At 38.5% G+C, this 11761-nt stretch overlaps 2 protein-coding genes across 2 annotated transcripts; both read left to right on the top strand.

Annotated features, from left to right (window-relative positions):
- Positions 1–4547: 4547 nt before the first annotated feature.
- Positions 4548–6780, top strand: LOC121417765. The gene is made up of 2 exons (XM_041611498.1): positions 4548–4947; positions 5252–6780. The coding sequence occupies exons 1-2, from the start codon at positions 4548–4550 to the stop codon at positions 6778–6780; spliced, it is 1929 nt and encodes a 642-aa protein (XP_041467432.1).
- Positions 6781–6987: 207 nt separating this feature from the next.
- Positions 6988–8805, top strand: LOC121417764. Its single transcript, XM_041611497.1, has one exon. It carries the CDS (start codon positions 6988–6990, stop codon positions 8803–8805), a length of 1818 nt encoding a protein of 605 aa, XP_041467431.1.
- The last annotated feature ends 2956 nt before the right edge of the window (positions 8806–11761 follow it).

Genomic DNA, 11761 nt, shown 5'->3' with positions numbered 1-11761 from the left:
TTCTTCCAACAAGCCCCTGGATTTACTAGCTTATCACAGTCTTATAAAGCGTGAGTTTTGTTGAGAAACTAATAGTCCTTCGTTCTGCAGTATAGCTGCCATCGTAAAACTAACTTGGTACATAATCATCTTGCAACGTACTTGCTTGCGATAAGCTAGTTTGCAAAAAAATATTTAAATTTGAGATATTTAGATAATTTTAGATACAAAATTAGCTTACATCATGCTCACAAAAAGGTTTAACCTGTTTTATTACATGAGAGCAAGCTACTTTCTGCATGTAGGGCTAGATAGTGAAACGCTTGTTATAGATTTTTTTAACATAGTTGCAAGTTAATTTGAGCGAGCGAGGGTGTATTTCCACATTCCAATAACAAAAGTAAATACCAGTGTAATATTTTTTTCTCAGCATAACGTAACAATAAGCAAATGACATAATGAATAACATACCCATACATACATTCTAACACTCTAGTTGAAATATATTTATACCTGTTAAATTTCTTCTTTTAATTATTAAAACAAAAAGCAGAAAAATATAAATACATATATCGAAATAATAAATTTTGAAATGTGAGAGAGCTCCATTTAGGCTTAGAACTTGAAATTGATAAAGTCCTCGAAAGGAAAAGGGAAGGAAAACCAGACAATCAGTGAAATAAATCAGAGACACAAAGGAAATATGAAATATGTATAGAAAAATTAAATTCATTAACTCACTGTCAAGAATAAATATCTTCTTTGACATTATTTAGAGACCAGGTGTTCATGCTTTGAATGTCAAGAGACATTTAATTTTTGTGATAAAAAAAATCCCCCAAAGTCGCATCTCAAGTAAAGCATGACTGTAATGAATATGATAAATTATGTCATGTATTTTATGATATATTGTACTGATCTTGGTCTAACCCCCGACTGGGAATCATTTCATGAACCTTTGTTTATCGAAACTTTATAAGATGGCATAGAGGCACAATCGATCGACCATTATTATAGTAACTGTCGGATAGCAAGCCCTTTCATTAAACACTCATCAGGATTCATTCATTTTAGGGCTATTATTTGGTAATTATTGTGGTCCTTCTATGAAAGGCAGTGGCTTTAAGATCGAGGAGGGCTTGAGGGCGCTTTCCCTACCCCCCCCCCCCAGAAACACGACTATGCAAAAAAGAGAACACCAAAGAAAAGGAAAGAGAGAAGGTAGAAGTATGATATTATTTTGTCAATATTAACTCTTTGCTCGCTTTGTTCGACTAGATTCACATACAGGAGGCTGCCAACTTCGACTCAAGTCACAGTCCATTCACAATACACACAGAATGTGCTAAGTCTGTTGTTCATGCACACATAAACAATATTGATGAATGCATCGCATTGTATTGTGTACACACAAAGATTTTTGTGACAATAAACCAATAAAATATTATGAGCTGAATTAGCCAAGTCCATGCAAATCCCCCTTAAGGTTGCACTCTGAAATTAATGTGGCGCAGGAGTTATTCTGTATGTGGCGGGCAAAGAATTTATCACAAAATTGGAAATCTGTAATGAAAATGTTGAAATTTTTGCTTGCTCGCTTTGCTTGCTTAAAACTTTTTAAATATTTGTCATATGCAGCAACCTCATAATGTAAGGGTCATTACGCTACTGATGAAAGCATTTTATAATAATAATACTAATAATGGTATTTTATTTGAAGACTGTTCGCAGCAAAAGCTGAATTGTACAGAACTTTTACATAAAAACAACATAAAACATAACAGTATCAAATTAGAATTATAAAAATAAACAAAGCATGAACAAATGTACTATCATTGTACTTTGGGGGTTAATATGAATCAACAGAATATTTTCAAATATAAGTAATTGCAGAGCTTTCAAAGTTTGCTTGAGATATAGTACATGTATACGAGAAAGCGAATTGGAAGGATTTATGATGTAAGTGAATTGGATTGGATAAATTTGACTTGAGGATATAGAGATTTTGAATTAGTGAAGTATTCAGAGTTTAAAGAGAAACGGAAGTGGGTAACAATGGGTTAGTAATTAGAATAAAGTTTTATATACAGAGAGTTTTGTATACTTATTTCGTCTATTGAAACATTACAGATAGTCGCTGATTATTCTAATTTTATAATAATAATAAAAAGTCACATTGCATGGTGAAGATAGAGAAAGATTTGGAGAGAATGATGGAGGAGGGAAAGAGAGAGAGAGAGAGGAAGAGATAAAGAGATGGAGGGTGAGATAGAAAAGGAAGAAAGAGAGAGAGAGAGGAGAAAAAAAATAGGAAGAGGTCATAATACAGATCATAACAAACAGATTGTCTTTTTTATCTAGGATTCATCCAATAAGCTAATTAGATATGGTGTTTCGATGATCGAAACTATTTATTTGTTGCAGATACCATAATATATGTTTATAGGTAAAAATCGGTTTGGGCCTAAAATTTCAGCTTCGAAACATGTCATAAATCATCGAGCAACAAGTTTCGACCGAGGGCCTGAAATTTCTCCGAAAAGTAGCAGATTCCGGCTAGGATGAAGCTTGTCCAAATAGTATTATGTAAACAAAGTTCGTAGTTCCTGCCAAAGAAGTAAGTGTGCTTAGGTATTGTTTTAAAAGGTTTTCTGAACCAATTATCTAAAATGTAAAAATGAAAGTGAAGAAAACCTTCAGGTTCACGTGGTTAAATGTTCATTTGCATAAATTTTGCATATTGTGAGGTCGCTGTATAGATAACAGAACGCGACAAGGCTTGTATGAAAAAAGGGTATACAATTAATTGTGTTATACTTGTCAATGACGAGGAGAACGGAAAGAAATAATTGAGTTGAGAAATTATTTTGATGATAATTATTTAAGAAATAACATTATTTTCTTTGCATAGAAAGAGGGATAGGCCTATGTAAGCTACGTAGATTTGGGACATGAAACCAGAACTGAAGTTAGCACACTAAATTTGCATTGTTAGATAAAGCAATGAGTAGCAATGTCCAGGGTTATGAAAGCTTATATATCTATGGAATATTATTGACAGAGATATTATACAAGCATTTCAGATTTATGAAATAATTGAGTGTATTATGAATCAAACTAGACCAAAGCAATTTAATGTGGTTAGTCAAAGGAATTTAAGCAAACTTTTAAAGAGTTGTTTTGAGTAGGATTTACAATTTGTCAAGTGAAATTTTTATACTTAAATTCAAGTTGAATTTATTGTATTTTCCTGGATATTTATTTTCCAGTACAAACATCAAAAGGATTACTGGTGTAGCTTTTTCTTGAATATTTGCTAGGAAAATAATGCAGATATTTCATGAAGATAATTATGATTACTACTGATAATTTTATGTTTTTTTTTCAATTTAAGATAGAGCACACAAAGAGACATGGTTTGATGTTTCATTCAGGTTCATCATTTATTTTGATAAAGTACAATTCAAAGTGTGATTTAATTTAGACAAAATATGTCTAATTTCCGGTTCAATTGTTTGTTCTTTACAGATTGATTTTTCTTCATAAACCATAAACCATACTATTCAATTTCTGGTGGAACTTCGCTGAGTTGTTACTACGATGGCGGAGGACAAGAAGTCGCTGAAACTCAAGAGAAGGGGAGCGAAGGCCAGGCTTACCAGGCACAGTAACGGTCTTCAGATCTTGCTTAACAATAACAGAGAAGTGCCAGAAATTCAGTCTGCATACAGCAAGTTTGAGCAAGCATATGGAGACCTACAAGAAGCCCATGAGAACTTTACTATGACTATTGATGATGATGCTGAGTTTGAGATAGAGGAACAGTGGATGAATGATTGCCAGAAAGAATTCCTGAAACTGCAGATAGAGGTTACAGATTACTGTTCTCAAACCAGCTCAGGAGTCAAGACGCCAACAGAACAAGTACTACCACAGTTAGAGATGCCGCCAATGCAGGGAGGGTCTCCTATACCTCCAGAATCGGCAATGTTGTATTCCCCTCCACTGCAGAACCCAGACACTTATCCAGGTATGTCAGATGCTAGATGCAATTTTAAGGTGGAGAAGCCGAAGTTACCCAAGTTTGCTGGAGATGTTCGGGACTATGAGATATTCAAGTCAGACTTCGTTCACATGGTTGATTCGCGTTATGGAAAACGTGATGCAATGACAATCCTGAGAAGCTGTCTCGTTGGCCGTGCACACGACTTAATCCAAGGCATAGGTCAGGATTATGATGCTGCCTGGGATCTATTAGATTCCATGTATGGAGATGCTAGAATTGTTGCAGATACAATAATCAACGACCTGAGCAAATTCAAACCACTGAAAGAGAACGAAGACAACAAATTTTGTGAGTTTGTCAACCTTGTTAGAAGAAGCTATAACATCCTTAAGCTAGTAGGAAAGAAGGGTGACATGGACAACAGTCACATGTTAGCAACCATAGAGAGAAAAAATGTGCGCTGTTGATAGAAAGGAATAGGTTTAGATACCAAGAATCAGAGAAGCAAGCTGCAAGCTTTGAAACTTTGTTGACATGGCTGAACCTGGAAATGAAAGCTAGGATGAGAGCGTCAGCACCATTGAGATCACAGATGCAAAGTGAAGGAAAGTCAGCAAATGTTCATCATTTGTCATACAAAGAAAAGAGCAAACCAGACCATAGTGATAGATACCATGAAGAGCAGCCACGAGACAGAGCTCAGAGACAACATCGCTGCTGGCATTGCAAGACTGATGAGCACTGGGTAGATCAGTGTAAGCGTATAATCTCTATGGCTGCCCCAGAAAGACTGAAATTCTTCAAGGAGAATAGATGCTGCTTTAGCTGCCTAAAGAAAGCAGGGAAAAACCACTACATGACAAACTTTAGGAGAAGGCAGAAATGTTCAGAGCAAGGGTGCACTTACTATCACCATCCTTTGTTGCACTTTGAAGCCAGTCAACAGATGGAAAATGAGAGCGGTAAAAATGACATAAACGTTGCGACTACAGTCGGAGCATCGTTGCTGCCAATCTTATCCATAGACGTTGACAGTGATACTAGAGCAAACGTCCTGTTAGATAGCGGCTCACAAGTTAGTTTGATCAAAAATTCACTTCCCGAGAGACTCCAGTTGAAAGGCACCAAAACGAGCATCACAATCAAAAAAGCTTGGCGACGTTGAAGAAGAGTTGGAAACTTTCAGATATAGAGTGCCGATTAGAGAAGCAAACACAACCAAGAAACACCAGATTATTGAAGTTGTCGGCGTCCCTTCAATAACAGAGGAAGAAGCTGTTAGTCTGAAAGACCTCGCAGATCAATTTCATATCCCTAACCTGAACAGAGATAGTGGGCCAGTGGAGATCTTGATTGGAATAGATCATCCAAAATACATAGTAGGTGGTAAACTAAAGAAGAGAGGTAACTTCATAGCAAGAAAGACTCCATTAGGATGGGTGATCTTTGGTGGCACAGAGAAGCGAACCACATGTGTCCATGTCCTTCATGTAGCAGTTCAGAGTCCAGACTTGTCAGAGTTTTGGCGAAAGGAATCTCAAGGTGTAAGTTGTCAGTGCCAAGAGACTAAATTGACCATTGATGAACAGAAAGAGGAAGAGATCATCAGAGCTTCTTCACAGAAGAAAGGAAAGCAGTGGGAAATTGGCTATCCATGGCAAAGGGATCCTAATGAACTCCCAGATAATAAGAGTCAAGCAGTGAAAATCCTTGAGTCAACTGAAAAAAGACTATATAGAAACCCAGAGCACGCGGAAGCGTACAACAAGCAAATCCATGAACTGGAAGAAATGGGGTTTGCTAAGAAACTCACAGCAGCAGACATCGAGAAGTATGAAGGACCAGTTCATTACATAAAACATCATGCTGTTGTAAGACCAGAAAAAAAGAGCACCCCTATCAGAATTGTTTTTAATTCTTCTGCATCTTACCAAGGTCATCGGTTAAATGAATACTGGATGAAAGGTCCAGATCTCTTGAACAGTATGGTCGGAGTGCTCTTGAGATTCAGGGAAAATGAAGTGGCCTTGTGTGGGGATATCTCCAAGATGTACCATCGTGTGTCAATCCCTGAGAGAGATCAACATGTCCATAGGTTCTTATGGAGAGACATGGATGGAAACAGAGAACCTGATGTCTACATGATGAAGGTTGTCACTTTCGGTGACAAACCAGCCCCTGCAATCGCCCAGATTGCTCTGAAGCTTACAGCAGAACAAGGAGAGTGTACACATCCTCATGCTGCTTCTGTTTTGAAAAGGAATGTGTATATGGATGACATATGCGACTCTGTACAGACTGTAGATGAAGCCAGGAAACTAAGTGCAGAGATAGATGAAGTGTTAAATGACGGAGGCTTCAAAGTCAAAGGGTGGATTTCCAATGAATCTGATGTGGGAGACCTCACCCAAGGAAAGATGAAATTACTAGATGACATAGCTGAGGAGAAGGTCCTAGGAGTAGTTTGGGACAGAGAAAATGACACCTTCTCTTACAAAGTAAAGCTGAGAGACAGTGTACTGAATTCAAGATTAGATGGAGAGAGTCAAAAAAGATTAACCAAGAGAAAAATCCTAGGTCAAATCGCCCACATATATGACCCCCTAGGATTTGCTGCCCCAGTGATTGTAAGAGCCAAGATAGGGATGCAGAAATTGTGGCAAAGAGGCTACAACTGGGACGATCCTCTTACTGAAGAAGAAGATGCGGACTGGAGGCTTCTGTTCGAGGAAATGAAAGGATTGAATGAAGTATCTCTCGAAAGATGTCTAACACCTCCTGAAGCTCAAGGTTAACGAGTGTTGTGCATTTTCTCTGATGCATCAGAAAATGCTTATGGTGCATGTGCGTATCTAAGGTGGCAAACCGGAGTTGGCAAGTTCGAGACTCGCTTTGTTGCATCCAAGTCAAAGGTAGCACCATTAAAGACATTGACAATACCCAGATTGGAGCTACAGGCTGCCGTGTTAGCTGCCAGACTGTACAAGTCGATCACTGAAGAGATGAGATTAGAAGTTGAGAAAGTAATGTTCTTCACGGACAGCATGATAACTCTACAGTGGATCAAGTCTTCGGCCAGGATATATAAGCCTTTTGTGTCAAGCAGAATAGGGGAGATTCAGACTCTCACTGACCCCTCAAGCTGGAAACATATACCTGGTGAAGATAACACAGCAGACAAAGTGTCAAGAGGAATCGCAGTAAACGACCTTATGAAAGAATGGAAGTGCGGTCCTAGATTCCTGCATCTCGACGAAACAGAGTGGCCAGTAGACAAGGTGAATATCGACCAGAGTCTTGAGAATCTAGAGAGACGAAAGATTAATCAGACAGTGTTAGTTGTCAACAGCACATCAATTGCCCCCATCGAATCCGAACATTTCTCAAGTTGGCGAAAGTTAGTCAGAGTGACTGCCTACGTTCTCAGATTTGTACGGATTCTCAAGTCAAAGCTCAATAAAGAATCCATGCCAGAAGCTGATGTGACATTAGCCCCAGCAGAGTTGGAGAAAGCTGAGCTATATTGGACAAAGGAAGCGCAAAAGGGTCTGAAAAGCAGATTTGAGAGAGGAGAGTTCAGAACCCTTACTCCTTTCATTGATAACGAAGGAGTAATCAGAGTAGGAGGAAGAGTTGAGAACTTAGTGACATCATATGAATCTAGACATCCAGCTCTACTCCCAGGTTCCCATCACATAGCTCTACTTTTCACACGTCACGTTCATGAGATTGGACACCCAGGTGTTGAGACGACAACCGCCAAGGCGAGACGCAAGTTTTGGATCTTACAAGGACATCGTTTGGCAAAAACCGTCAAGCATCGTTGTGTTAAATGCAGGTCAACAGAATGCAAGCGTGAGACCCAGAAGATGGCTGATTTACCTAGTAATCGTGTCGCACCTCACACTCCACCATTTCATTACACCTCCTGTGACTATTTTGGCCCCTTTCAAGTAAAGGTTGGTCGTAATAAGAGGGCCAAGCATTATGGTGTAATCTTTACATGTCTAAATACGCGTGCCGTTCATCTGGAAATGGCAACTGACTGTTCAACAATGGAATTTCTCCAAGTCCTAAGGAGATTCTTATCAGTGAGGGGACGACCAGCTCAGATCCTTAGCGACAATGGAACGCAATTTGTGGGAGCTCAACGCGAACTTCGCGAGATGATATCGGGATGGAGTGAAGATGAGCTCAAAGATTTCTGTGCAGATAAGGGGATACAGTGGAAGTTCATCACCCCTAATGCAGCCCACCAAAATGGGTGCGCTGAATCTCTTGTTAAAAGTGCCAAAATATCAATCAAGAAAGCAATTGGTGAGCAAGTGCTCACACCATTTGAGTTGTATACATGCTTTCTTGAAGTAGCTAACCTTATGAATGAGAGACCGATAGGACGGAAATGCAATGACCCAGATGATGGAAATTATTTGTGTCCAAATGATATGTTGTTAGGCAGGTCTTCTAGAAATGTCCCACAAGGTCTATTTAAGCAAACCAAGAATCCTCGCGATCGCGTAGAATTTGTTCAGCTAATAGTGGATTCTTTTTGGAAGCAGTGGTCTCAAAACGTCCTACCACTGTTAGTACCATGTAGAAAGTGGAACACAGATCGAAGGAATGTTAGAGTTGGTGACGTTGTAATGACTGCAGAGAGCAATGCAATCCGTGGAAAGTGGACTATAGCAAGAATCATTCAGGTTTATCCGGGACCTGATGGTAAAGTTCGAAATGTGAAGCTAAAAACTGTTTCCGGAGAGTATCGTAGACCCATTACAAAACTAGCGGTTATCTACCCAACAGAAGGTTATAGTGACTAAATTAAAGACTTTGAGACTGAACTTTCATTTGAGCTCAATTCATTGAAAATTATTGATATGTTATACATGTATTTATTCATTTGCATGTCATGTGATAGATATTTGTTTGAGAAATTTCAAGTTTTCAAAAAGTCTCCTCATCCGGTGGGGCGGGAGGATGTTTCGATGATCGAAACTATTTATTTGTTGCAAAAAATCGGTTTTGGTCTAAAATGTCAGCTTCGAAACATGTCATAAAACATCGAGCAACAAGTTTCGACCGAGGGCCTGAAATTTCTCCGAAAAGTAGCAGATTCCGGCTAGGATGAAGCTTGTCCAAATAGTATTATGTAAACAAAGTTCGTAGTTCCTGCCAAAGAAGTAAGTGTGCTTAGGTATTGTTTTAAAAGGTTTTCTGAACCAATTATCTAAAATGTAAAAATGAAAGTGAAGAAAACCTTCAGGTTCACGTGGTTAAATGTTCATTTGCATAAATTTTGCATATTGTGAGGTCGCTGTATAGATAACAGAACGCGACAAGACTTGTATGAAAAAGGGTATAAAATTAATTGTGTTATACTTGTCAATGACAAGGAGAACGGAAAGAAATAATTGAGTTGAGAAATTATTTTGATGATAATTATTTAAGAAATAACATTAGTTTCTTTGCATAGAAAGAGGGATAGGCCTATGTAAGCTACGTAGATTTGGGACATGAAACCAGAACTGAAGTTAGCACACTAAATTTGCACTGTCATATAAAGCAATGAGTAGCAATGTCCAGGGTTATAAAAGCTTATACAGTATATCTATGGAATATTATTGACAGAGATATTATACAAGCATTTCAGATTTATGAAATAATTGAGTGTATTATGAATCAAACTAGACCAAAGCAATTTAATGTGGTTAGTCAAAAGAATTTAAGCAAACTTTTAAAGAGTTGTTTTGAGTAGGATTTACAATTTGTCAAGTGAAATTTTTATACTTAAATTCAAGTTGAATTTATTGTATTTTCCTGGATATTTATTTTCCAGTACAAACATCAAAAGGATTACTGGTGTAGCTTTTTCTTGAATATTTGCTAGGAAAATAATGCAGATATTTCATGAAGATAATTATGATTACTACTGATAATTTTATGTTTTTTTTTCAAGTTAAGATAGAGCTGGCAAAAGTCAATAATCACACAAAGAGACATGGTTTGATGTTTCATTCAGGTTCATCATTTATTTTGATAAAGTACAATTCAAAGTGTGATTTAATTTAGACAAAATATGTCTAATTTCCGGTTCAATTGTTTGTTCTTTACAGATTGAATTTTTTTCTTCATAAACCATAAACCATATGGGATTGGACTAAGTTTATACCTTTGTGTTTTTATGTATTTAATCTGATCGTAGGGAGCAATTTTTCGGAGTGATTTTGTGTTAAGTCTAGGATTAGGCAACCAGGATATGAAGGTGGGTGAGTTTTGTAGGGACTTGGCAAATTTGATACACCAGTCCCGTCGTCTTTATTCGAGTGATTTCAGGTTTGTGATTTGTAGGGCATTGTCATAGGTGATGTACAGTGGGCCGAGAATGATTAGGAAGATCGTTTCTGCATTCTTTCGATTTGTGCTCGCTGTTGGGTAGTCAGGTCTCGGTGCCAAATTGGCACGGCATACTCCACCAAAGGCCTCACGTAACCATAATAAATGGTCAGTAGATCACCTTGTTGGAGTTCAAAAGGTCTGAGCTGCCCCAACATTTAAATTCGACTGTTAGCCTGCCTTAGCTATCATTGAACTAATGTGGTCATTCCATTACAGGTCTGATTGGATAAGGATACCAAATATTTTCATCATATTTACATCGTTCAGGGGTCTGGTTTCCTATTTCAACAACCAGTGGTGGGAGTGGATTTTTCCAAAAGTACACTCTCATCACTTGGCATTTACTGGCATTCAAGTTCATTTTATTTGTATTACACCATACATTTAGCTCATCAAGAGTGTCTTGTACCACACTGGCTTCACCCTCGTTTTCACTTCACCTAGTGTCATATCATCTACATATTTCCAGAACTCCATTTTGGATGATGCTAGAGCATCGTTGATAAGAACTAGGAAGAGCACCGGGCCAAGCCGTGTACCTTGTGGTACACCTGCGCTCATAGGAGTAATGTCTGACATGACACCTTGGTAGCGGACGCACTGGGTACGACCAGTGAGGAAGTCTATGATCCAAAGGATGATACATGGACGACAACAGAGATCCATAAGCTTCGAAATGACAATAGAATGTGTACTCGGTCATGTGACTAGTGTAACAGAAGTTGATAACTTATCGGTATGTTTGGCTAGGAAGTTCAAAATGTCAATAAGACAGTGGGTTGTTGGTCTACCCGGCCTACTTTCAAACTGTTTCACATCAAGGACTGGTGATATATCAGTCATTAGCCACTTCGTGATGAACAATTCTGCAACCTTCGCGAAGTGGTCGGTGAGAGCTATGGGTCTCAGCTTGTCGATTCTGGCAGGTTGTTCTTTAGGAACTGGCACTACTATTGCCTGTTTCCATCTAGTAGGCACTACACCCTCCATATACGAACTGTTCAGTATGCTACATAATGGAGAACTGAGTTCACAGGCAAACATCTTGATCAATCTGGCAGGAATGCCATCTGGACCTGACGACTTTCCTGGTTTGATATGTTTAAGTTCACGATACACTTCCCACGGTTGGACAACAGGGGGCGCCGTTTGTGATGGGAGGAAGGTTGGTATTTTCGAAAGATCCAGTTCAGGAATATCAGCAGCAACTTGAGAAAAGTGCCTTTTGTTGGCGTTAGCTACCTTTACAGTTTTCCAGCTGAATAATCAATGGAGCTTGAATTATTTGACTGGACTTTTGTTGGGAGGTCATGACCTTGATATGCCTATACCAAGAAGCAGGGTCATCGGTCTTAAGTTGGGCAATACGATCATGGTAGA

Source organism: Lytechinus variegatus, chromosome 6 (assembly GCF_018143015.1).
Source record: "Lytechinus variegatus isolate NC3 chromosome 6, Lvar_3.0, whole genome shotgun sequence".
In the NCBI taxonomy this organism is placed as follows: domain Eukaryota; kingdom Metazoa; phylum Echinodermata; class Echinoidea; order Temnopleuroida; family Toxopneustidae; genus Lytechinus; species Lytechinus variegatus.
This window is presented reverse-complemented; position numbering and strand designations above follow the sequence as displayed.

What these genes read in the sequence shown, in the direction of transcription:
- LOC121417765 (XM_041611498.1), top strand. Translation starts at nt 4,548, where the DNA reads ATGAGAGCGTCAGCACCATTGAGATCACAGATGCAAAGTGAAGGAAAG. An exon ending in ACAGATGGAAAATGAGAGCG is followed by an intron (nt 4,948 to 5,251) that starts GTAAAAATGACA and finishes CTTCAATAACAG; the next exon opens with AGGAAGAAGCTGTTAGTCTG.
- LOC121417764 (XM_041611497.1), top strand. Translation starts at nt 6,988, where the DNA reads ATGAGATTAGAAGTTGAGAAAGTAATGTTCTTCACGGACAGCATGATA.